Here is a 26,302-nt window from a genome sequence, read left to right on the forward strand (position 1 = left end):
TGGTACGTTTCAAGCCAATATGGGTACATTTCAATTTAGTAATCATACTTTTTAATTAGGCATGAATAGGTTTTAATTTAGCATAAGTACGTTTCAATTTGAGAATAAATTGTGTTGGTACATGTCAATGTTTATTTTTTAAAAACTACATGTCAATTCAATCATACTTGAATTTCTAGAGACGAAAATAAAGAATGAGATATAGCTGTTAACGACAATAGTTACAGTAATGATGAAAAAAGTTACAAACAATTTTTGTACAAAACAAAGTTACAAATAATTTAGTTATATTGAAATTTCTTAGAGAACTTAGATATATATTGATTATTGTATTCCATTAAGCTAATCTCGGGTCACTAGATATAATTGAATCCTTAAATTGGGGAAGGAATTAGATTCCATAAAAATAACAATAAATTATTTGATATTATTGAGTACATTTCTTTACGTAAAAATGAATTAAAATGCATTGAAAAACACTTAAATTAAGAATAAACCCGGAATATAGAGTTTAATCATAAGTGAAAGAACTTTAATCTAAAGTTGACGAGTAACAAATGTTTAATCTAGAAAAGTTTAAAATGAGGCATCTGATTCTAATTTTCTTAATACATACACATCCTTATTTTTATATATACCATACTATACTATAAAAGTATGGTAATTAATAAATATTTCATTTGTACGGGAAAGGTTGGGATTCATACTTTGATGTGAAGGTTGCATATATTTCATAGCATTTGATTTTCTCATGGCAAACAATTATACATCAACCTCATTCAGTATTTCCACCAAAAGATAGGCGTGGCATTTGATTGATTGCCAAACTAATGAGATCTGGAACCCTACTGTAAATCTCTCTTGCTTTTTATATATGAATTTATTTCCTCTCATGCATAGAAAGATACCATTTTGTAAAATACCATGCCAGAATATGTTTCCTTTCATAGAAAGATCACGTTTTATAAAACACCATGCAGAATATGGTTCCTTTCACAGAGAGAGATCTCATTTTATAAAACACTTAAGCCAGAGAGGATACGACATAGGAATGGAAATTTACTTTAGGTGAGGGTCAGTGTCCATGGACCATCCTCCTTGTCAAAAACAGTATAGATATTCCTCGTTTTACAGCTCGATCTGTTGGATAGATCCATAAAGCGAAATAAAACGTGCCTAAAAATGAAAAGTCGACCCAACTCGACCTTTTATCAGTTTGGACGCCTAGCATTTAAGTACTTTGATAATCAGCAATTTGTTTTTGAAAATCATGGGTTATGCGAATTTAAGAGAATATCAAAATGTAAACAAATGACAAAGTTACAAACTTTGAAAATGAATTTGTTGATACACAAAATCGATGAGACTTTGGAATAACGTAAAGTGTTAAGTTTGTGACTTTCGCATGGTTGCTTCGGTCACTTAGTGATGATAATATGTAAAGAGATAGAGATAGAAGAGCAAACATAAGATGTACGTGGTTCACCCTAAGTCTGGCTACGTCTACGGAGTAGAGGAGTTCTTATTGATGGTGAACAGTTTACACAAATACATAAGTTTAAGCATAATCATCATTATTGGATTCTAATGACTAGTTTAAGTACAATAATGACATTCCTCCTTAATTGTAGGAGAATGGAGGAGAGTCTCCGGCTTTCGTCCGCGGTCGATGTGGGACTGTAGGAGCTTTATTCTAACGTTGACACGTGTGTATTGTGATTGACCTCCTGGATAGAGGGAAACTCTTGTGCTTTGGCAGGGGTGCCTTGACATGAATTCTTCAGTGTGTTCTTGAATGTATGAAGTTAACCAGTGCTTGATAGTTTTGGGATTGGTCAAGTATGATACAAACATAATTAATGCCAAAGTCTTTTTAAGCACAAATACAAATGTCACTTAGCACTACGCTTAGTGGTATTCTTCATTTGTAAATGAGAAATCTTAGGTTTAAATCTCGTGAATGTTGTTGATACCAATTTATTCCTCTCGTCCATTAATGTAAATATATCGATGTATAAAAACTTGGCACTCACCTTACCACGTGGCAAAAAATTTCCAAACAAGTTTTTCTCATTTTGCAGACCACTAAAATCGAATTTAGGGTAATGCTATAGAAATGTTATCAAATTTTAAATGGTCATCTGAATGGAGTATACTAGAGTTTGAGAAGAAAAACTCTTGGGCCTGTGCTGGTAAGACACTCACAATAACCTGACAAGCTTCGTCCACTAGAGAAAGATTGGTTGAAAGTATTTGAAAATATTGAAATGTGGTGTAAGGTGGAAAATAATGGTTAAGTATTTATAGGAAAAAAAAAAACTATAATGTTTTTTTTTTATTTTATGCATTTTTTTTATATTAACTTTCTTAATTTGGATTGTTGGATTACAAAAATTGAAATCCAACAACCTAGATTTTGACACGTGGCCAATGGTAAAATTTCAGATTTTTTTTTTATAGATATTTTCTTTTAAGATGAAAAACTTGGGTGTTGGTCAGAAATCTAACAGTCTAGATTGTGCCACGTCATCTAGTCGTTGGGGTTAGATTTCAAAATTTTTTTACCGTTGGAAATCCAACGGCCTAGCATGTGCCATGTCTCCCCTTTATCTAGCCCCATTAGTGCGCCTGTATGCGGGCCCCAAGCGTTGCAACGCTGTCAGAGACATGCGTGTGCTTTTCGCATGCCTAGCGCAAAAAAGAATTTTTCATGTGGTTGGTGTAAGCCTTGCGTCATATGGCCTAGAGGCTGGGCCATTCGATTTTTGACTGGGTGAGCAACTGGGCTCTCCCGAAGCCCAATGGATTGAAATGGGCTGGAGAAGTTTTTGGAAGGGGGAGGAGGAAATTCAATCCACTATCCCCTAGGGAATTTGAAAGGGGTGAAAGTGCTCTAACAATCACAAGAGCAACTCAACTCATCTTTTTGGTGCCAATGAACTTTCCATATGTTGGTTTTTAATGGGGTTTTTTCATTTTTTTACTCCTTACTTTTGCATCAAATTTTTATGATTTATGACTTCATTTTCTCAATTATTGATTTTTCTTGAGTACCTACAGTCTAGAGATTCAGTATCGACATATATTTGACTGTTGGATTTGATTCAATATCTTAAACAGATCCAAAACTAATATCTCCCACCAATCTAGTTATTCTCATATCACATATTTCCATCCAACTGCGAGATTGCAAAAAAGAAGCCAGATAGTTACAAAGCAACATGAAAAACTTGTACATTACCTGGCCTTTTCTAAGTTCAAACCCTTGGTTGCCAAATGTAGAGCTAAAGTTCCAACAGTCATAGTATTTGGAGATTCTTCTGTTGATTCAGGTAACAACAACTTCATTCCTACAATATTGCCAGGCGCAACTTCCAGCCTTAAGGTCAAGATTTTCCAGGAGGCCAGCCCACCGGGCGGTTCTGAAATGGTCGGAATCCTTCTAACTTCATCCCCGAAGGTCTAGGCTACAAGCCAGCTATACCTGCTTACTTGGATCCAACGCACACATTTCAGATTTTGCTACTAGTGTTTGTTTTGCTTCTGCAGGAACTGGCTATGATAATGCAGGTGCTGATGTTGCAGTTAGTAAGCAACCCAACTCGTATTTTATTTTTCGTTTATATATACAAGCAATACTAGGGGAGAGAAAGTCGAACACAGGACCTCAAAGTGGTGAATGTTGTTAACAACTAAGCTACAAGCCCCTTGCATCGACCAATTTATGTTGATGAATTGACATGTTCGGCAAAATGTCTCTTCATTTTTGTGTTTAATGCAGCAAGTTATTTCGCTGTGGAAAGAAGTGTACTACTACAAGGAATACCAAAAGAAACCAAAAGCCCGTACATTTTACTTTATTCTTAATTATAATTTATTGGTTTATTTTGGTGTATTTTGATACTTTGTTATGTATTTTCAATGTACAAATTAGATGATCCCAACAATATTGAGATTTTTCTCTCCACTGAAAGCTCTTGTGGCACATCAAGCTGCTCAAAATACCGTTGATTACATGCCCACATAAAATAAAGGTGCTTTTTCAAACTTGGAGGGTAGAACTCTGAATAGGGATTGTTCCAATGCCTTTTTGAGTTGTTTCTCATATTGATATGCTTCCGCAAAAACTCAGGAAAATATTCCCTTTCGGGACACTGCAAAATATCATGGGTCTTCAAATAAACAAGGACACAAATTGTAGGTCTAAATCCATAAAAACCGTTTTCTGCTAAAGAAACCCATAAAGGCAACTCTCATGCCGGAGGCTTTATCATTGAATGGCTTTCAAAATTAACAAACACAACCTACAAGAAAATAAAAAAATAAAAAAATAAAAAAAATAAAAATCAATAGGTAAATAAAAAGATGTATACAACAATAATTAACTAAGAATATGATAAACACAAATTATTTGAAACAATACCCAGTGGCGCTAATTTCTTGAGAGGATTTTTACCACTTGCAAAAGTAGGGATAAAAACACTTAAAAATACTTGCAAGAGAACAAGTTAGTTCTAGTTTAAACGGCTCACGCAAGGTCGTTTCCATAGGGATTGAATGAATAATTTGTATTTAAAAAACCAACTCTTAATTAATTATTTAAAACGAAGTTTTGAAAAATGTTGATTTTGGATTTAAAATAATTAAAACGAATTTAATAAAAAAAAAAATTAAGAAGTCAACTAGAAAATAATTTAAAGAAAACCAATTTGTAAAAGTACTAGGATTCCACCATCACTTTAACAATCCTACATAGTTCTCCTAATCACTTATGAATTACCCATATTTTGAAGATTAGGTTTTCCTAAAGTATGTCCTATTTGGAACCTCCAACATTGAATGTATATCTAACATTTAATCTGTCCGGATGTTTGGATCAAATAAGAACATGAAAGACTCATTAAGTTTTGTGAAACCCCTTTAAAAAACCATGCAAGTTTTAAGACGTGGTGTTCATCCTAAGTGAAATTACAATTATTAACCACAAGAAGCCATCGCCAATTTCAGGAAACCTTCCGACCAAAATTGCATCAATTTCCTTTTCAAAATATCATAATGGTCGCGAATCATTAAGACACTTAGATAGTTTAAAACACTGATTAATAATTCAAAACATGCATGCATAATATCATAAGTAAATTAAAAAGAAACTACATATTCTTTCTAAGTCTCGTGGCATCACCCTAGCAAAAGAAACTAGTTACGAAGAATCATATGTTAAAAATAAGGATAGAAAACACCTTGAAAATAACTTGAATCGTCTAAAGCTAAGTAGTGTGTCTCCTCCTCTCTTTTTTTCTCTCTAATGGCTAAATAGCCTTACTTATACTATTACAAAATAAAATCCTACCTAGAAAATGTCTTAGAATAAAATTAGGAAACATAATAAAATAATAAAACAGAAAATAAAAAAGTTTCCTATTTAAACTGAAATTCGGACTTCTTAGAAAATCAGACTTTTGACCAACCAAATCAACTTCGATTTGGTTCAAAAACTCTCTTTTGAAAGCTTATGTCGTCCCCAACAAATCCTCAAAATAAATCTCCTTAAAATATGCCATATTGACCTCCAAAATACCCAAAACGTCCATAAACGTCAATCTGAAAAAGTTGCGCGCTGGGCCTTTGTTTCATTGCCACGGTCAAACGGTTTAGTAAAAAAAACTGAAAATTTGATACAATTATCTTAGAAGGTTTTGATTTGTTGTTGAGTTGAAGAGATCTTTCTAGTTGTGCGTCGTCTTGTATTTTATAGGAGTGAACTGCCTCATTTCAAATTGTAACCGTATAATATGATCCATCCCATGCCAATCGGAGACCGCGGGCAGAATAGTCATCAGTTATTCCTTGCTAATTATCCTATGCGTGCAATTGCATTAGGATAATTTTCCATTCATCACCACCACATGCAAAATCAAAAGCCATCACCTAATCATTCTTTGGTAATTGGTGGTGATAAACCACACGTGGCATGTTTGTTGGACAATCAAAGTATTTTTCTCTTTATCTTAATACTATCAAGGACATATAAGAACCACTAATTTACATCGGGGTTTAATCAACGGGTTGCTTTGATGGCAGAGGCCTCTACCATTGGAGGGGTGCAGCAAACATGGTTTATCAAACATTATTATAGAGTCTGATCCTCGTCAACTTATTGTATTGGTTCCGAGTTCCCTTTAACATCTTAGCTGAAGATGTAAACATTTCAATTAGATGGGATTGTATTGGTTCCGAGTTCCTTTTGACATCTTAGCTGAAGATGTTAAGGCAAACACACTGGACCTCTTTCTAAAGTTTCGATCCTTCCACAGTGGACTCGTGCCACACAAGTAACCCGTCCCGAGTTTTGGGTTTGATCCGCGATCATTCGGCCGGTGTTTTGAATGATCAGTTAAGGTTGCCCTATTGGCACTTGGCAGCTTCGCTACGGGCACAAAGCTCTGCCTGAAAATCCACAACAATGGCATATAGTTCAAAACTTCAAACAGCACGCTACTTCCTGCTAGTCACCATGGCTTGAAACAAACTACAATCTCAATTCTCTGACCTAAATTAGTTACCAAACAGTACATGTATCGGGATGAAGCTATCGAAATTTCCGCTACAATTATCACGACTCAGTTTGTTTCAACATCATGATCTATGCTAATCTATCAAACAATTTTCTGAATGGCTGGGAACGACGGTTCTCACCACCCACGTCCATCTGGAAGCCTAGAGTAGAAAATGTACTTATTTCTGCCTCCAAATATATCATCTGGCTGAGGATAAAAGAACAGAATTGCCAAAGTCGTATGTCCAACATAATTAAGAAAACAAGAACAAAAGATTACAGTAGAAAGACTTAATACTCTGATTTGTATTCCTCTTTAACGTTGCACATTACAAGCACGTTGACGGTGCAACAAGTCCGGTGATTGATTACAGTCACAAGTATAATTTAGCAATAACATTTGTGTCATTGTGCATAAATCAATAGGCACCAACAGTAACACACATACAGCTTGGTATACACAAAATGACACTACTCATTCAACAGCCTTAAAATGAGTGCAACGAACCTGGCTTCAGCAACCGCCTTATTTAGTCATTTTATAATATTGCAGACGATGGCGATTCACGCAGCTGCTGGCTCTGCAGTCTGTTTGGCTTCGAGCGTCTTCTCATACTCCTCGATGGACTTGAAGAGCTCGGAGAAGTTACCCTTCCCAAACCCACCGCATCCACCCTTCTGGTGAACCTTGCCTTCTTCGTCCTTAAGCATGCACCCAACTCTCTGAATGATCTCTATGAACATGGTTGGCCTGCCAATTTTATACAAGAACCATTAATCCAACGATCGTTACAGCAGCGGAAATGTGATTCGCATTATTAATGTATTTGTGATCAATTTTTCCTTTTCACAAACAAGGCATAAACTTCAACACAACTACTGATTTCTACTCGGAAAGCATATGGACCCGAATGATCAATTTTCTATCTTTTTCTCAAAGGACAGATTTCTACGATGCGAATCAAAAGGACTCAATTCGAAGCTTAACACTAAAAATCCAACTTGATGGGCATCGAGTTTGACAGAATCATGAAAAACCAGATTCCTACCAAGGATTGAACCATGAAAAATACAGAGAAACATACTTTTTGTTAATTGAAAAAACATGAAACTCGTAAATTAGAGTAGTTTAAAATATCAGGAAACACGAAGAAAAAGAGCAGAGAAGGCGATGGAATTTACCTATCTCCAACAGGCTTAGTGAAAATCTGAAGCAGAGTCCCCTGATCGTCCCTATCCACCAAAATCCCCAGCTCCTCACACTCCTTAATCTGCTCATCCGTCAGCACATCCCCTGCCCTCTTCTTCAAATTCCCGTAATACGTCGGCGGCGGCTTCGGCATGAACTGAAATCCGCCGACGCTGCTGCGGCTCCGCATCTCCCTCAGCGTCCTGAATATGTCCTCGCTCACCAGCGCCAAATGCTGGAGTCCAGCCCCCTCGTTGTGCTCCAGGTACGTCTGAATCTGGCTCTTCCTCTTCGTCCCGTACACCGGCTCGTTCATCGGCAGCAGCACCATCTCCTCGTTGTTCGCCAAAACGACGGAGTTTAATCCGCTCTCGCTCGTTCCGACGTCGTCGGCGGTGAACTCGGCGAACTCGTGGAATCCGGTGAAGCCTTTGAGGTACGATACCGCCGATTTGAGATCCTCCACGTTGCCGACGGCGTGGTCGAGGCGGCGGATTCCGAAGTCGATTGGAAACGACGACGGTAGGGGTTCGAATCCGGGGAGGAACCAGAGGTTGGGGTCCGGGTCTGTGAGGTGGTTGTGGTCCGAGTAGCTGACGTACCGCAAAACAACGTCGCCGTAGAGTTGGACTTCGGCGATGGTGACGCGGTTGTCGAGGAGGATGGGGGCGGCCGAGGGTTTGGCGCCGTGGGCGACGCTGGTGGTGAAGGCGGAGACGGCGTCTTCGACTTGGATGGCGACGGCGCGGACGCCGAGGCCGTGGGTGGCAGAGAAGGCGCGGGAGGCGGTGTGGTCGAAGGTGGGAATGGAGGCGCTGGAGTTGCTGGGCCGGGCCGGGTCGGCGGTTCGGGTCAGGGTGGGGGAGTACGGGGCGGTGAAGAGGAAATTGAGGTCGCCGGACCGAAGAAGATACGAGGCATGGGTTTGATTGCCGGTGGAGAGGTCCGACTTAGCTACCATGGGCATGCCGAGTCCCCAGGAGAATCGGAGGGCGGCGTTGGTGGCGTCGGTGCACCAGAACTCGACGTGGTGGAAGCGGTGGACCTTGAACCGGTCGGACCGGGGGTTCGTCCGGACGAAGTTGGAGAACCCAACGAGGTTGAACTGGGTGTCGTTTTCCTGGCCCATGGTGCTGCTTATCACCGTTGCGGTGGCTGTGGGGTGAATGAGACGCGGTCATATAGCAGTGACTGACAGTGGACTTGCAGGTGAAGGTGATGACAACGTGGCAGGTATCGAGTTATCCGATTGTCGCGACACGTGAGCGGATATGGATGGTTGTACGGGCTGATGGTGGTACAGACGTGTGAGACTCGACTTCATCTGTTCAGAATTTTCATGCAGTGGTCAGTTCTGGGAGGAAAGCTCTTGGGGGACGCAACTCCGGATTTCGATGTTCGTAACCGCGAGTTTATGGCGTACAAAACTCTGATCGTTAAATGGGTGAAAAGTCAGAACAGCCCTCCGGAAAACCTTTAATAACGGTAAACCCATGCGGGAGCACACGGCGATGGCGCTCTGCTTTTCCCGCGAGTTTGTTTTTTACTTTTTAATTAAACGGAGATCAGATACTACTTACCGCAGGTCCAGACCCACTTTTAGCAACACCAATATTGTTTCCAATTTGTTAATTACAACTTATACATTCGACAAGTATGGGGTTTATCATAATCGGCCTTCGTATTAATTAAAAGTGAAGTTATAATGTTCAAACTCATAATTTCTCAAAGATACGGTCGAAATAGGATATTTTGCATCACGATCCATCTAAAATGGCTGGTTTACAAGATGACTTATACATCTACCTTCAAAACATGTTGATAAGAGGATCTTCCTCGTCTTGCGGATTCTCCAGAGCCAAAATGTGCTGCTTAACCGAAGCTGCAGCGTCTTCTCTGTCCTCTATCCTTCCGAGTTTGTCGAATACCATCGCCATTAAATAGAAAGCTTCGGCCGCCAATTCGTGATACTGCGCACCAGAAGCATTTTCACAGCCATTAACGGGGGTTCCGACTCAATAGTACTCCCATTTTTAGCCAATAAAAGCATAAGTTTCCAAAAACTCATAACTCACAAGTATATTTTACCTCTAGCAATGAAGCTCATCCGAAGCTTGTCTCAGAGGATCCAGCACATCATCAAAGCTTCCAGAAACTGGCTAGTGAAATGCGAAAACAATTAGGACTTCGTGTAAAATATGTTTGATCATAAAATAAAATACAGCCAAGTATAATTTGACAATGGCAGCAAAGGAAAAACTCAATCGATGATGAAACGTGTTATGAGAAAATGCATAGATAGCATTTTGCTTCTACAATAAAGGCGCGAGCGCGGAGCTCCAAACGTCCTTGACCCAATAATCATAGGAAAAGCCCCACGTACAAGGCTCAAGGCCATTTTTGCAAGACGTGATCCAAGTGAGAGCCAAAACTCAGCTAGTGTTGGTGTGACCGATGCTTTAAGAAGATCCAGATTAAATGACTGGCAAAACGAGAGGCTTGCCAATGCATATGGAAGACCTAAAACAGCATTACCTGATTTCTGGGAAAGAGAAATAAAAGAACTTTTAGCTTTGCAGTAATATAGAAGACGAACTTTGTTAATAGACAAACAGGTAGATATGTGGCAAAGAAGACAGGTCGTCATGAAAAGTTTAGTCTGCCTGAACCTCCTACCACATCGTGTACCAAATGTAAAATTGTACCTTGTGGATTTCAGTTAGCAAAATAAGAACACTGGCATTTTCAACTTGCATATTGAATTTGTAACACGTACAAAAGAGGGAGTGTGCTACAGCCGCTGACTGCGCTGAAATTCCAAAATAGTAAGAAAAGCATGCCACAAATTGGGAAGACGAAGTCTAGTTATAAGTTAAGAAGTTCAATGTGTAATATTGAACCTCACCGAACTGATTTGCTGCAAGCAATGTACGAGCATTTCTGAGGCTTGCTTCCATGTTCAGTTCCATATCCATGCCATTGACAGATGATGCCAGGACTCCAAGCTCATCACATACTTGTTGGGCAAGCTTCAAATGTCCTCTAAATGACATTTGGCAAGGTCATGATTGACATAGACATAAAAAAATACTGTACATGATCAAAAATATTCATGAAATGGTGCACCTGGTAAAATTACCCATGTAAAGCACGCTCATGGAGCAGCTGAAGTTTTAGTAACAAAATTCTTGATTTTGAGACGAATAAAAACTTCGCTGCAGATATTTCAAGAGCAGCAAAAGCCTCTAAACACGGAGAAGAAAAATATACAAGTCATCAAGGATCAACAACATTCGTGCAAGTGATGCACATGAGAGGGAGATAGAGTACTCGGACCATAAATTGATATGGCCGCATCTACAAAAAAATATATTCTTTTTAAGTACTCAAGTATTTTATCTAACCATTGTATCCTTTAAAAACGGCTAGATGTTGGATGAGCTTCAAATATGCTAATGCTGTGTCAGATGAACTGAGGACATCCAAGAAATAGTCAGGCTCAAGTTATAAAAATGGATAGGAATAGAAACATGATATGTAAATCTTGTGATACTTTCAGTTAAAAATTACCTTGAAACATCAGGAAAACAAGTTGCATGAACAAGTGCATTAAATCTGGCAAGAGAGGAACTGATGACATATGAAAAGAAAAATGTCTCAAAACAAGCAAGATATCATATCCCCATAAAAATAGTATGGCACTAAAACTAACCGTTTGATAACTATTTCATTTTCAATTTTCAGTTTGTGTTTTCACTTATTTGAAAACTGAGACCTAAAATCTTGCTCGGTAACTACTTTCAATATTTAGTTTTCAAAAAACTGAAAACTGAAAACTACTTTCTTGAGTTTTCAAAATTTGGCCTTGAGTTTTCACTTTTTGGTTTTTAGTTTTCTTTTTTTTTTGAAAACTGAAAGTAGTTACCAAACAAGATTTCAGTTTCAGTTTTCAAAAAAGTGAAAACTGAAAACAAAAATTTAAGATGACAAGGTAACTCGAAATCTAGGCACAATAAGTCTATTATTCCAACAGGAAATACCGATCCCGTCAACTGTAGACTGTAGAAGTTAAATCAGCACAAAAGGAAAAGTTTAACACAGGCATTTACAAAAGATCACCTTCCATATATTTCCCATGTAGTGGCACGAAGTAAGTAGGAAGAGCCTATTAACTGCAACACAGATGCAGGGACTGAACTTGGTTGTGCGCAGAACTGGAAAGCATTATTGGTTCCTGTTCCACTTTCTTGAGACAAAACTTGTGAATTCATTGGCTTCTGTAAATTCTTAAGCCATGCAGTACTAAAAGCACCATCAGTTGTTGTTGAAGAAGTTTCGGATCCAAAAGAACTGAATCCAAGTTCCTGCAAGAATTACATATAATAGAGGGAAACGAGAGGAGCAATGTTAGGAAATTGAACAATTTAGGAAATCAAATAACATTAAAATCTTCAAGGGGTCACCGTTACCTTGCAAACATTAACTGGGCTTGTTCTCAGCTTCATTGAAGCCCAAATGAAACAAGAGGCCTTTACACATGCTGCAAATGAACTTATGCAATGAGAAACAGCTTTATCATCATTATCGGCAGCATGACATCCACAATACCCCCTTCAGTCTTTACTGAGGGAAGAAGTACAAAGATGGCCTAGATTAGGAATCAGTTGGTGAAAATACACTGCAATTTCATGCTCACCGTTAAATCAAATTTAGGCATTGCAAGGTGATTTGATGCAACTAAACGCTTTAACTTCAAATTTTCTGCTCTCTTCAGAGACCCTCTCAAGAGAACAAAAAGTTGTTGCTCGACAGACATTGAAATGCCTATTCTGGTCAAAGGTAAATATGATGAGCCCAGTATTCCAGTTGTACTAGATAAGCTAGTTTCGGACAACAAATTGCAGATAGCTGCTAAGGTGTAAGCAAGGCATGTATCGTTACTTTGCTGCACAAGTTGAAAACTATGAGGTTCTAGTCGACAACATATATGTAAAAGAAGGATAATATCAGGATGCCTTTTTAATTCAGAGGCACGCATGTCATCCAAAAGGTTATAGCAAACCATCAGATACAATATAATTACGGACATAATGAAATATGTTTGATTTAGGATAAAAGTGAAGATGTAAACCAAGGAAATTACCTGTTGAGAAATATGCTTCAGTCAAAACCTGAACATTTTAACAAGAAAAAGAAATATTCAAACCACAGGGAAATACAAATGACGATTCTTAATTAAAGGAGTAGATAACATGGCCTCACCTCCAAAGCTTGCTTTGGGTGCCCAAAATGGAAACGCATCATTCCTAAACAACGCAAGGCAATTTCATATCTTCCTAAGCTATTGCAACCAGATGCAGGAGGAATAAGATGAAATCCTTTCATCCTGAACTTCTGTGCCAATATTTATTGGATTAGCTTGTTTGTTATAAACACATAGAAGAAAAAAATAATGGACATCAATGGTAACACAACTAACATAAAATTACAGTTTGAAAGCTTTCATTTAATGGCTTAACCTAAGCCCACCAAAATCTATCAAACTTATTTTCACATAGGTAACCAAGACTAGGAGCATGAAAAGCCATGAAGCGTAGTGATGCATCCAGTCATAACAAGTATCTCCTTTCATAGGAACACACGATGTACAGTCATGGCTCACCATTTCCAATTTACGTTCAATATTTCAAAATTAGGTTACTAAATGAAAAAGAAACTCATACAACAGAATTTTATCAAGAAATTACCAAACTACATGCAGAGCTGAGTTCTAACGTACCTGTAATCAAAATAGCAGTGAGCATTCTCCAAAGCAGCAAAAAAATCATCATGATACAGACCATTCAAGTAACGCAAGAAGTGAACCTGGATCAAAATCCAAAAGGATAAAGAAACATACTTTTTAATTGCAAGTACAATACAAGTTACCAAATAAGAAAAATATTTGTGTAAGTTACTAACATGATTTAGCTCGGGTGCCAGTTTTTGAAGCTGCCTAAGCATGAGCTCAAAAGCATTTAAAGAGAAAGAGCTCCCCTGCCTACCAAACCGATATAAATCAAGATTCAGTACAGCCTAAAGTACATTAAACAAATAGGAAAACCAAAAGATTGTCAACGTATATGCCACTTACTTTTCAAGTGCATCAGCTTGCTCCTGTAAAAATCCCTGTATCTGCCAGTTTGTGTGTAGGAATAGCCCACCAGTGGGATCAAGATCACTTAGTATACTGCTTGTAGGATGTGCATAATGACAATCTTCTCTATTGCCACCATGTTTGAATTCTGGATCACCAGGGACTTCAATATCTGCATATTTATGCACGATTACGATTGCCATTGCAACAAAATCAGTAAACATCACGTTTTATAGCAAATCCATTAATAAAGAACCCAAAGTAGTGAGCTGGGCTACTTGTTGGCAGACAATGTTCAGCATAACAAGCATGCCAGCTTTGCTCTCAACGTTCTAAACAGATAGAGTAAAATAAATGATTTGTATAAGTATAAATTGTAAGTGAGTCCTACTTGATTCAGAAACAATTTTATACAATAGGCTTTCAAGATTATTGTTGTCAATCACAAAGGCCTATATGATGTCGTAGCCTCTCTATGTGCTTCAAGAGGATGACGCTTAGCATTTATACCTTCAACCAATCCAATAAGTGCTTGGGTTGCATGAAGATGAAAAGAAACACTTCCACCAGCTCTTTGTCTTGCTTCAATTTCTTCAGTGACTTTTTCAAAAACAAGATTCTCCAGTTCCATGTTCTCATATTCTGGAGGCGTTTCTAAATCATTACTCAAATCATCTAAGTGCGGCGACTCATAAGGAGGATATCTTGAGATGGCTTCTTTACAGTACATCTCTATACTTGTCAAAAGATGGCTTGCACCCTGCAATAATATTAGAATCATATGAAATGGTAGTTCCCTGTCAAAGCTTTCCTTCCTATAAAATCTAACAACGATAAGCACAACACAAACACAAAACTCATGTCCACCAATGCCCATATCTATGGGTTGCTAAAAGTACAGTGTATAAAAGGCATGCACTTGAAAGTTGAGTTTCTAATCTAAAAAGCCTTTCCCTTTACGCTTTCACTAACCCAAATAAAAGAGACAACAATCTTTTAGTACATTTTGGGGTGATTTTTGAATACTGGAGTGAGGATGAAACAGTTTTTTATTCCAGACACCGTTGAATATATAAAGAATTGAAAAACAAAGAGTATGCATCAAGAAAATAAATTAAAAAGTAACATTACCTCAAGGGATAAAAGATTAAATGCAAGTATGCAACGACGGAGAAACATCCCCAGGATGCTATTTTGATCCAGAATAACTTGGTCATCTTCCAAAACACCCTAAAGAAACATATCGAAACCAAATGAGCATCGGCAAGCAAGTAAAATTCAAAATTAGCAAAAACAACCGCAATTACAATTAACTGACCTCTCATATCACTAAAGAAGTTAAACAAATCATCCGGGGAGGACAGAGACGACAGCCTACTGGTCAGATGATCGGTTAACCAGTACTTCAATGATCGCCCAATTCCCCTCAATTGGTGCATAAGTTCATCCAATTTCGGCTCGAAAATATCATCATAAGACTGCAAACCGTAATTAAGAACTTAATTGCAAGTGATTTCCGTAAATTGAAGATTAATTGGGGGAAAAAGGGAGAAACTTTGAGAGTACCTTCGTGAAAGACAACAAGAAAAAGCCGAGGCGGTTGTGCTGGCTGACGGTAGAGAAAGGGAAGGGGACTCATATTTGAGCCGGCGGCGCGTTGGTCTGAAGCAGTATGCAGACGAAGACTTTGTGCGGCGTCACCGCAAAAGCCCCCGGCGGTTTCAAAATACCCGCCATTCTCACCGTTGCGGTTTAGCTCGGACCGGAGGTGAGTGAACTCTCCCTAGCTATTTGGGGGGTTTTGGAGAAGAAAATGGGATTTAAAAAAGAACCGGGAACTTCTTGTGGTTTTTTTTTGTTTACTGGTTACATTGTTTATTTTTTCAATTGTGAAAAGTTGGTTTTTAATTATATCTGTTAGGGCAAGATTAGCATAATATATAGTTCATGCAAACAATAAAATGGTTAAAAAATGATAAATGTATTTTACAAGTAGTTCAGTTCAATGCAATTTAGTTTTGAGTTGCAATGAAAAGAAAAAGAACTAAACCGAACTACGAAAGCCAAAATCATTAATATAACAATTTACAACATCATAAGGGCATTCAATAGTTCATCCAAGTAAAAACAAAGAAGATTGATATCAAGTGCCGAACAGTAACAAAATTAGGATAGGCACTTTAATTTGATTTACGCGGTTTTTACATTGGCCAAAACTAATCAAACTAAATTAATCACGATTCAACTTTTGTTTGTTGTACTATTATAATTTTTGGAAACTCAACAAAATCAATAAAATTGATGGAATTGGGCCCTTTTTTGGACACCTCTAAAGTTAGTGGGCTTACAAATTTAGAATGGATCGGCCTATAACCTGAAGCAGATTTATAAACCACTGAATACGTGATTCAATGATCCAATGACTAAAAATCGAAAACAGCAAGCATCCAAATGCATACTATCTGGTGATCCCTACTAAAAAGAACTCGACAACCTATGCTATGTTAACAGAATAACTTACATTATACGAGTATACCATTATGATGACTCTTGTGCATATAAATTAACATCATGTATAAACTTTTATCCATCTATCGTTATTTTATTAACATATAACGTCCTGTACAAGTGTACTCGTACCATTTAAAATTTTCTCGTATATTTGGCCATAAGAGTACCTTCTAATAGGAAATGAATTATCTCCGAATCTCTTCCACCAAATCCACCAAATCAATCAATCTCGGCCTTTGAAATTTAATCAAACGACTACAAACAGAAAGCTCATTTCAAAATTATAATAACTTTAATAGTTGGATCAAATTTTAAAAATTCGAATTAAATAATTAAATGAATTTGATGAAAGAGATCCGAAACATAGACAAAGTAATAATAGTTTGGGATGTGAACTGAAAAACCGAAGCGACAAGAAGCAAAGCCGGAGAAAAGATTAGTCAAAAAGCAAAGCACTATTCTTTATATTTTAATTTTTTCTTAAATGCGTGTCGAAAACTTAGAAGGCATCATCGTCGTTCACCTGCTAGTCCGAGAAGCAAACCTACCAGCCTTCTGAACGACTGAAAAAACCTCATCCGATACCAAAAATCCCTTCAAAAATTCACCGAAATTCTCAGGCTTTCGATCATCTCGATCCACCTATTTCCATGGCCACCATCAATGGAGCCTCTCCGGTCAGTGCCTCTCTCTCTCTCTCTCTCTCTCTATTTACTTTTTCTTCCATTTATTTATGTATGTATGTATCGAATTTTTATTTTTTATATCCGCGGGTTAGCTAAATTCTGAATTTTGCGATCGAGCAGCGAGCTGCGGACGCAGAGAACAGCTTGGAGAAGATCAAGCGCCAGCTCGCATCGGGTTCGGGTCGGAACTTGTTGCAGGGTCCACTTCTCAAGCGATCCGAGACTGTACGATTCTCCGTACCTCCCTTATTTTTTCACTTTCTTTTACATTTTTTCTGTGATTTCTATGTTTATTTTTAGGATTAATTTCTGGGTTTTGCGAAAGTTCAGGTTTTTTTTTTTGTTGGGTCAATTTCGAGTTTCGATTCTGTTGGATTTTTATTGGACAAATTATAATGCGGATTACAGAATGTTTGATTAGTTTAAAGTTTTTTAAGTTCCGGTTGAATTTATTGAAGTTCAGTAGTTTCAAAATTTTGATGAATCATGCTTGAAAGAGTTCGAATTGGAAACTGAATACTGGGATCGTTTTTGTTAGTTGGTCTGTGTGGTGCTCTTTGTTCTGCAATCTGGAAATTAGCTTATGTGTTGTGTTTTTTACTTTAACAGCTGAGAAAATGGAACGAGCGGTGGATGATCTTAGACCCAACGACAGGGAGAATGGAATACAAGTTAGTTTTGCACTGACATTCGCTTCAATTCAAGTCTTATAAATGCATTGACCAACATTATACCTTGTTATGATTTAGGATTAGGAGAAATGAGCCAACTGTCAAGGGAACCATTCTATTTGATGCGAATAGCACAATTACCCTATCTCCAGTGAACTTCCAGTAAGACTGACGCTTTTCATAATATCACGTTTTGTACATTAGTCATTCAGCAGGCCTTAATTTGATTGGTTATTAACTTATTTTTTTGGTTTGTGGTTTCAGTGGGTTGCAAAAGTATGACGGCTGCTGTTTCTGTATCCTCGTTTATTTTCTCTAGTACTTTTATTTGATGTTGAAAACAAAGTGAGGTTGTATCTTATAACTGCCATAGAAAACAGGCACTCTTGTAAAGCTGGACTTTCGTGCTTCTTAACTATATTCTTTAGATATTGGGACCCCGCAGAAAAAAGACTACTTCCTTTGTGCAGAGACTCCTGGGGCAGCTAGAGCTTGGGTAGCAACACTGCAGTAAGTTCTTTCCCTTTACAATATGCTGTAGCTATTGCGTAGATGTTATTTATTGTACGGTTTCGTTTTTCTCTGCCTCTTATAAATACTTTATAAGCTCTAGGATGTATCTTTTGAAGATATTATATGCTGCTGGTCCAAATGAGAAATTTGCTGACATAGGTATCTATCGATGTGTGGTCGGGGAAGTAACAAGGGGATTAGAATTTGAACGTTTCTATGCTTAGGGTCTAATTTTACTCTGAGGACTTATTCTTTATGTCCCAATTTAGTTTTAATACTCTTTTTAGACCATCCTTCACATGCGGTTTGCCATTGTGAAGTTGGCTTTTTTTTGCAGGCTCAAATGTATTTGCTTTTCCATGTTTTCCTCGTTTTTAAGATGTATATTAGCAAGTTAGTTATCTTAAAATGTGACATCAGGAGAAAATTAAAAAGTCTTTTAGCATGTGATGTTGCTTCGCTCAAAGATATTATTCAAGCATCATATGGATAGGGTTGGAGTATATAATATAGGTAAAATAAAACGGTTTATTGATATTGGATTTGATAAGTATCAATACAATAAATTGTTTCAAGATGTATCCTAATTGACATCATAACTAAATTCATTCGAGTGATACATGTATCCACTAATTTAACATAGATCCAAGATATTTCATCGAATCATTGATAAAGAGATTAGGCGTGGCCCTTGAACCAAACTTTTATCAAAAAAAATTGTGTAGAAAGAATCGTGAAAGATGGAAAGATCCTTTGTCTTGAGTCATACCATTCCATTATATTGAGGAGATAAAGAAATAGATTGAACCGATTGGTCGTGTGTCAGTCTTTCAAGGAGGATGAAAAATTACATATTATATATAACAAAGCTGTGGTCCGTTGTATATGATTTGGATGGCGATTGATGGTCTCAAGACTGAAAATTTCTGTTCCTATAGTGAATTAAGCGAATTATGTCCCATGCATATTTGACTATAGATCCACTTTCTTTTCCTTTATTTCCCTTTTATTTCTTATATGATATTTGGCGACTCATTTCAATTAAGACAAGATTAGCCATAAAGTTTCCGGTATTAAATGTTTCATCTAATATTGTCTTATTTTGCTCTTTTTCATTTTTTGCCTCTGACAATCAGAGCAACACAATTGGTTCTAAAGGCCCACAAAGAAGCTGTGAATTCCTTGAGTGGCAGTGGCTCTGCAAAACTAGGAACGGTTGCAGCAGTAGTTGCTGCTGCCAATTCAACTGCTGCAGAGAGTTCTAAGGAAATCGAAGCAGCAATGCACATTTCTCTGAGAAATGCCTTGGGAATGATAACCAATAAGCCAAATGATGGTCCTATGGATGATTTTGCAATTATGAAGGTACTCTACTTGTGGTCTAATTCTGTTCTAAAAAATGAATTAAAATACAGTGCCCTATTTTCATTTGAAATGCACTTTACAGTATAATTTGTTAAAGAATGATATTCTATTTCAGTCATTTAAATGTAATTTCTCTTTGGGATTATTATGTTCACCTAGCATCCTTGTGACTGTGCCTCTGTCCTGTAGGAGACACTTCGGGTCAAAGATGACGAACTACATAATTTGGCTAGGGACCTTCGTTCACGCGATTCAACAATTAAAGAAATAGCAGAGAAATTAACTGAGACTGCTGAAGCTGCTGAGGCTGCAGCCTCTGCAGCTCATACAATAGATGAACAAAGGAAAATTGTTTGTGCAGAAATTGATCGCTTAAAAAGGGATTCAGCGAAGCAGCTGGAGTCTTCGTTGTCAAAGGTATTTATGAGCTCTGCTACGTCTTAAATGTGTAATATATTTGAATAATAATTGATCTGTTTTCTTTTCCCCTTCCACTACTATATTTTCTTAATTTGGAAAATGAAAAGCAGAATTTTGTTTGAGAGAACTTTTTTATTGTTCTACTTTATTTATGGCTTTTGTTTATGTTTATAGCTAAAAGATTGTGAAGAAAAGGTTGCAACCTTGAGCAAAGAAAGAGACCAATTGACTAGGCAGAGAGATTCTGCTGTCCAAGAGGCACACATGTGGCGTTCTGAGCTTGCAAAAGCCAGAGAGCGTGTTGTGATATTAGAAGCAGCTGTTGTGAGAGCAGAGGAGAAGGTCAGGGTTACAGAGGCAGATGCTCAAGCTAGAATAAAGGAGGCTGTGCAGAAAGAATCAACTGCACTGAAAGACAAGCAAGAACTTCTGGAATATGTGAATACGTTGCAAGTGCAACTTCAAAGGTTTGGTACCTTCTGTCTTTTACCCAGTATATAAGTTGCTCGGGTTTATTATTCATTGAATCCTTTTTGTCCCTTGTCAAGTTTTCATCAATGTTGATTAATCAACCTTTTTCCCATTAACAGACATCACATTGATACAAAGCAAGTGTTTGAGGAGAAGTCTGAGTCTATTGGAAATACACCCCTGACTAAACATGTAGACTTGTCCCAAGTAAATGTTGATAAAGCATGCCTCAGTGTTTCTAGAGCAGTTCCGGTAGCAGGGGAGAGTGTAGTTCGCATGGCTGAGGGTCAAGTCAACCTACGGCCAGTAGGTGACGGTGAATGGAGTGATAATCAGGCTCAAGATGCAAGGATAGCCGATGTAAGAGAAGTCGCCCCCCAATCAGAAGCAAGTAGCTTGGATATTCCAGTTGTCAGCCAACCAACTGGTAATCATCATGAGCAAGGAGTGGACTCTTTTCAACAGCCTTGAAAATGAACTGATACATTTGTAGAGCAGAAAACTTAAACATTGTAACGCGTGCAGCAAACTATAGAAAGGTCAGTTATAGGACAGATGTGAACTTCGTCGGTGTATTCTTTTTTACCCTTCGTTCAACAAATCAAGCTATTGGCAGGCTGCTTCTGCGTAGAGCATTGTATGCGCCCGGTGAGTTGTGTCGAGTATTTACAGAAACAGAAAAACATCTAAGGCCCATCTTTGTGTGTAACGAGTTCCATGTGATCTAGCTGCGTGCATACAAAAATCCTCCTGATTGTCAATATTGTTGTGGTACTCCATTCCTTCTTTGATATGGAAATTTTATGTGTGGAGCTTCTCCGTTTCTCCCCCAACTATCTATCCATCAGATTTTTGCAGGAACCTAATTTGAAAATTTATGCATGAAATCTGTAATTTGTTATTGGCATTCTAAAATTTATTGTGCGCTCTACACTTTTTATTTAGAAAGAAAAATACGTTTGGGAAGAGTGCACAATGAGATTTTTGAAGTGCTAATAACAATATTCTATATATATGTGATATTGACGGAGAAAAATGAAACTCGGGACCTTAAGCACATATAATGAATGTTTTAAACAACTGAGCTAGAAGCCCTTTTTGATGTTCTTCTTTTGGTATGCTTGGTACAACCACAAAAGCGAACCTAGAAATTGTTCTCCCAAACAAGGAAAATAAATAAAAAAAAAATTTGAAGCTAACTATGTGTTGTGTAGATATATAAGTTAGGTCAGTTTGATCATAAAACAGTTCTACAACTTCTACTCAACTCTTCATCGTGAAAGTTGCCGTCAATTAGAATAAACGGCTTGTAGAAATAAAATCTTACTTGTAAGTTAAACTTCATTAAGTTTTATTCAAGAATTAAGACTTTGATTTTTTGAGAAAATGTATGATATTTATTAATAACAAATGGAATATATACATCAACGAGGATATGGTACAAATAGAGAGCCTCGATAAAAATTATATATGGTTAATGCAATTGTGGAGAAGTATACATTCTTATTTATATATACATGACAGTCGTTGCAATTAATGTTATTACCGTATATAACGAGAGATTTTTCAATATGTTCAGAACACGGAACGGAACACCACATGTCATTATATAACTAGAGAGACACTTGAAAAAAAAAAAAAAAAAAAAAAAAAAAACTTTCTCCTAATTGTATCATAACATGTGATGTTCCGTCCCGTATCCTAAACACATTGACAAATCTCTCTAATACAACTAGGGTACGTGCCTACCATGAGACCAGAAAAAAGGCCCACAAAAAGGACAAAAAAAAAAAAAAGAATAACAGAAAGAAATTAACGAAGCTTCTAAGTGCACACTAACCCTCCATGTATACCTAGCCTACCTACAGTCATAAACTTGGGACGATGGATCAACAGCCAGCTGAACCACTGGTCTCAGCTCATCCCAGTTTCCATTAGTAAAGAAATCGCCGTCGCTCAGGTTCGTCAAGGTTGAATAAGTTGTTGAAAATGGAGTCGGGTAAGATATAGAGTCCAACTCCCCTACAGCTACAAGCCACTGATTTGCTTCATCCACATGAACTGGTTTGGCTCTTTCAGTGCGTTGAATGACCGAATCTTTGAGTCCGAAGTGTATCTCACTGCAGTAGCTCCCAGATTCGAGGCTGCATGTTTTAGAACTTGAATCAGTAGGGTTTTGTTTGGTTGTGGATTCTTTGCAGTCTGGTGTGTACTTTTTATAAGATGGGATTCGCTTGAAAATTCTGCAGAGTGTCCAAACTTCCTGCAAATCAAATTCACGTAGTTGTACACTGTAATTGGTTTTTGATCACTTTCTATGCATGAGAAGACATAGTACTTAAAAGAAATTTCCCTATATTTATAGGATAATAATGTCTACATCATCAACATGTAGGGGCGGATGTCATGTACATGTAGATTGAAAGTTGCCATCTCCCCCCCAACCTACGTACATGTGGCTCCATGTAATTGGCTAACAAAATTCTAAACTTTCATGTCATTATACCCACAGAAAAAAAAGAAAAAAAAAAACAAAAATACTACTCTTACTACGTTTTTCGTACAACATTTGTATCACATTTCCACTTGTATTTGTGGGCCTTATCTGTATTACAGAAGTGATACAAATGTGGTAAGTATAATATTACTCTACTAAAAAATGGTTAACAACTGTGTTATTAGACTCCTCAAATTCTTTAATCCAACTCCACTATTGTCAACACAGCATGAAAATTAACACATAGATATATACAAAATCGAGTCCTCAAGTAATTATCAAAAAGCGCAAGAATTATAAAAAACTTACAGCTTCTTCTTGTGTAACGTCGACCTTGGCATTTAGGAACTTGGTAGTTTTTCCATGGCCATTAGGAGGAAGGCGAAACTCATTCATCATCCAATCAGTTTTAGTGCCTTTGCCAGCACTCCCACGGTAGTAGACTAATGATTTCTTGAGGCCAATGCACTCGTGGGGATCTTTAACTGAATATATGGCCTTGTCAATCCCAGTGGCTTTCCAAAATCCAGAACCTGTGACTCTGTTAGGTCTTATGCTGTTCCTATATTTTCTTCCTCTTCTGCAGAAGAAGTAGCACTCTTTGTCCCCCAAACTGCTAACTTCTTCATTGTTACCGGAAAAAGAATATTCGTTCAGTTAATGAAAGATAATGGGCGTTCACACTAAGTACTAGTATATATTATGATAGTAACATATATACAGTTGAGGTAAATAGTTTTTCACTTTGACACAACACAATTAAAAGATGACTAGACATGAAATTTATTCCTTCTAACTAATCCTAACATTTCAAGAGGGATTGATATTGATAACTTTCCTTAATGAATAGTTCATCTCTACAAGTTGGACACAACATTTTCATTTATTTGATCATTATGATCTCCATGTGTTTGTATTAGTGTCTGACGTCATACAATGCAACTCACACAGCATAAAAATTTCTCTGCATAAGAATGATAACTAGTTTTAAAAGCATTGAACTCAAAAATCTTATTCTCCTAATTACCATATGCTAATTAAGCTAGTTCATTTGCTTAATTTTTGTAAATTCAACCTAAAGGAGAATAGACACTAACCTTGAAAGAACGCATCGCTAATTTTCTTCGGAATTTAACCTAAACCCTAAACCTGTAACTTTAGATTTTTAGTATGTAGTTGTTATATATTAATTTATGTGTCGTTTATATATAGCTGTATATAGATATTTCTTTTCAAGAACTTTGTCTATATATATATATATATATTACCGTAGTAAGATGCTAATTAAGATATAGGATACCATCAGTACACTTGTGAACTAATCAGCTCAAACTAATTAACTAACTTCTGGAGCCTTGAGGGGTCTTACTTGGAAGATCCCAAGGATCATATTTGTAGATATCAATCTGTTTGATGAGTTCCATACTAATGGCTCTCTTCTCCACCTTCCTCTTTAGATAAAACCCAACAAGCTCCTCATCTGTTGGATGAAATCTAAACCCTGGAAGCATCACTTCCTCTTCATCCTTATCCTTTTCTGATGAATTTCTCACCACCTTTGCCACCTCCATCTCTCTCTCTCTCTCTCTCTCTCTCTCTCTCTCTCTCTCTCTCTCGATTCTATAACTCTTCTGTAGCCTCAAAGTAGAAGCTTAAGCTTGTTATATATAGAACAATTATTTTTATTTCAGCCCACACAAAATTTAAATAATGAAATTAAAGAATATTAGTTGCGATGTCTCAAGCGGTGGTTGCCATAGTCAAGTCAAGGCATGGAAGAAGTCAATAATTTCATATCCTGGTCCCTCTGCGCGACTCTGTCCACACATGCGTATATGCAGAGGTTCGAGATCCAATGTTCCTTCCTTTGACCCTAAGTTAGATTTTGGTGTTGCCCATTTTTTTTCTTTTTTCCTTTAATTAAGTCTTTTATGTACTGATTATGTGTGACTAATAGAAAGTGGGAAGATGGGTTTTATTCATAATTCCATCACGCCACGCATCCGAAACTTGCTGATGGCAATAATTTTCTCTCTTTTTTTCAAATAAATTATTTTTTTCAATAATATGCCAATGAAAAAAACTTTATTTTTTTCAAATAAATTATATTGCTATATTTAGTCTAATTTCTCTCGCATGGCTTACATGTTGTACCTGGGAACGAATTATGATTCTGCCACTAAATTTACTACCCACTTTGGTAACGTCTTAAGCCATTAGTGTAAGTTATTATATATGTATAAGACTCTCTTCATAATTTTATTTTAGTGGTCAATAACATCACGATGCATGGAACCCACTACATCTCAATGTTTCTTCATTAGATATTTTTCCAAGTGTAGTATTCAAAAGGTATTATACATGTCATTATACAAGTAGAGAAAACAATATATCTTTTCGTGCCCCTTCACTTATATTATGGCATGTAAAAATATACCCCCTTAAATACCATACACTTAAAAATTTTCTCCATCGTTAGGCTTAAAAAGGCTAAAGCATCTTGGAAGGCAAAGAAAAACTTGATGTATGACATTTGGTAATTTCGTGGTATGGATGATATTATATAGTATGAAGTCGACTTGAGTGGGCATCACCTTGACTAATATAGGCCACGTACCTTTCCCTCTTTCATTGGGACAATTACCAGAAGATTGGTAAAAGACATTACAATTATTGACGAGAGGAAAGCTACCATATCTATTTCGTCTAGAATATATATTGACCTATTTTACTACATCAAATATAATTATTTTATGCCCTCCTATATAGACCAAGTCGTTAGTCTTTTTTTATTTATTTATTTTTTTCTTTTTGATCAAACGATATTATATGTACTAAGGGAGGGGAGAGAATGGGGCAATGGGTTATGCTTCACAGTGGGCTAGCAATAATGTGGTTCAAATTCGTCTTTGGTAAGAACTGAACCTAAGATTTCTCACTTACAAATCAAGAGGAATATCACTAGACCGTAGTACTAAGTGGCATCGTTAGTCTAGTTAGACACAATTTGGACGATATGATTGTGTTTCTTTCATCTTAATGTTAATTTTCTAAATACATACAATAAATTTTTGCGAATTTTAATAAAAAGAACTTGAATTTTAACAAAAAGGGCAAAAAATTAATGTAATCAGGAAAAACCCAACAAGTAACAAAGTTGGCAAATTCGAGTCTCCTTCCTCTCCTCCTCGGCTGGCTAATCTGAAAAAAATAACCTGATAACTTTGACTAACCGTGTTCACCTAATTTAATAACTTTAATCTGCAAATCAAACTCTAATTAGCAAA

At 37.1% G+C, this 26,302-nt stretch overlaps 3 protein-coding genes, 1 long non-coding RNA gene and 1 pseudogene across 4 annotated transcripts; 1 reads left to right on the top strand and 4 right to left on the bottom strand.

Annotated features, from left to right (window-relative positions):
- Positions 1-6,832: 6,832 nt before the first annotated feature.
- Positions 6,833-9,034, bottom strand: LOC137749260 (4-hydroxyphenylpyruvate dioxygenase). The gene is made up of 2 exons (XM_068489363.1): positions 7,739-9,034; positions 6,833-7,307 (listed from the first exon to the last, which is right to left on the bottom strand). The coding sequence occupies exons 1-2, from the start codon at positions 8,872-8,874 to the stop codon at positions 7,121-7,123; spliced, it is 1,323 nt and encodes a 440-aa protein (XP_068345464.1). The 5' UTR covers positions 8,875-9,034; the 3' UTR covers positions 6,833-7,120.
- An 814-nt stretch (positions 9,035-9,848) lies between these two features.
- Positions 9,849-14,758, bottom strand: LOC137709090 (anaphase-promoting complex subunit 5-like; annotated as a pseudogene).
- Positions 14,759-15,011: 253 nt separating this feature from the next.
- Positions 15,012-15,659, bottom strand: LOC137708533 (uncharacterized). The gene is made up of 3 exons (XR_011064799.1): positions 15,448-15,659; positions 15,200-15,359; positions 15,012-15,111 (listed from the first exon to the last, which is right to left on the bottom strand). It is a non-coding gene; the product is annotated as an uncharacterized lncRNA (long non-coding RNA).
- A 1,216-nt stretch (positions 15,660-16,875) lies between these two features.
- Positions 16,876-21,227, top strand: LOC137707908 (uncharacterized). Its single transcript, XM_068446851.1, has 10 exons — positions 16,876-17,069; positions 17,199-17,303; positions 17,688-17,749; positions 17,828-17,911; positions 18,014-18,045; positions 18,178-18,259; positions 19,399-19,627; positions 19,817-20,044; positions 20,222-20,514; positions 20,638-21,227. The coding sequence occupies exons 1-10, from the start codon at positions 17,043-17,045 to the stop codon at positions 20,987-20,989; spliced, it is 1,494 nt and encodes a 497-aa protein (XP_068302952.1). The 5' UTR covers positions 16,876-17,042; the 3' UTR covers positions 20,990-21,227.
- Positions 21,228-21,491: 264 nt separating this feature from the next.
- Positions 21,492-24,622, bottom strand: LOC137707910 (transcription factor JUNGBRUNNEN 1-like). Its single transcript, XM_068446852.1, has 3 exons — positions 24,385-24,622; positions 23,325-23,638; positions 21,492-22,781 (listed from the first exon to the last, which is right to left on the bottom strand). Exons 1-3 carry the CDS (start codon positions 24,584-24,586, stop codon positions 22,377-22,379), a joined length of 921 nt encoding a protein of 306 aa, XP_068302953.1. The 5' UTR covers positions 24,587-24,622; the 3' UTR covers positions 21,492-22,376.
- Between the last annotated feature and the right edge of the window lie 1,680 nt (positions 24,623-26,302).

This window comes from Pyrus communis, chromosome 11 (assembly GCF_963583255.1).
Source record: "Pyrus communis chromosome 11, drPyrComm1.1, whole genome shotgun sequence".
NCBI lineage: Eukaryota > Viridiplantae > Streptophyta > Magnoliopsida > Rosales > Rosaceae > Pyrus > Pyrus communis.

Coding starts and splice junctions, on each gene's coding strand:
- LOC137749260 (XM_068489363.1), bottom strand. CDS start 8,874: ATGGGCCAGGAAAACGACACCCAGTTCAACCTCGTTGGGTTCTCCAAC. Junction 7,308..7,738: donor ACTAAGCCTGTTGGAGATAG/GTAAATTCCATC, acceptor TAAAATTGGCAG/GCCAACCATGTTCATAGAGA.
- LOC137707908 (XM_068446851.1), top strand. CDS start 17,043: ATGGCCACCATCAATGGAGCCTCTCCG. Junction 17,070..17,198: donor CCATCAATGGAGCCTCTCCG/GTCAGTGCCTCT, acceptor GCGATCGAGCAG/CGAGCTGCGGACGCAGAGAA. Junction 20,515..20,637: donor TTGCAAGTGCAACTTCAAAG/GTTTGGTACCTT, acceptor TCCCATTAACAG/ACATCACATTGATACAAAGC.
- LOC137707910 (XM_068446852.1), bottom strand. CDS start 24,586: ATGGAGGTGGCAAAGGTGGTGAGAAATTCATCAGAAAAGGATAAGGAT. Junction 23,639..24,384: donor TGATCCTTGGGATCTTCCAA/GTAAGACCCCTC, acceptor GTAACAATGAAG/AAGTTAGCAGTTTGGGGGAC. Junction 22,782..23,324: donor ACGTTACACAAGAAGAAGCT/GTAAGTTTTTTA, acceptor TTTGATTTGCAG/GAAGTTTGGACACTCTGCAG.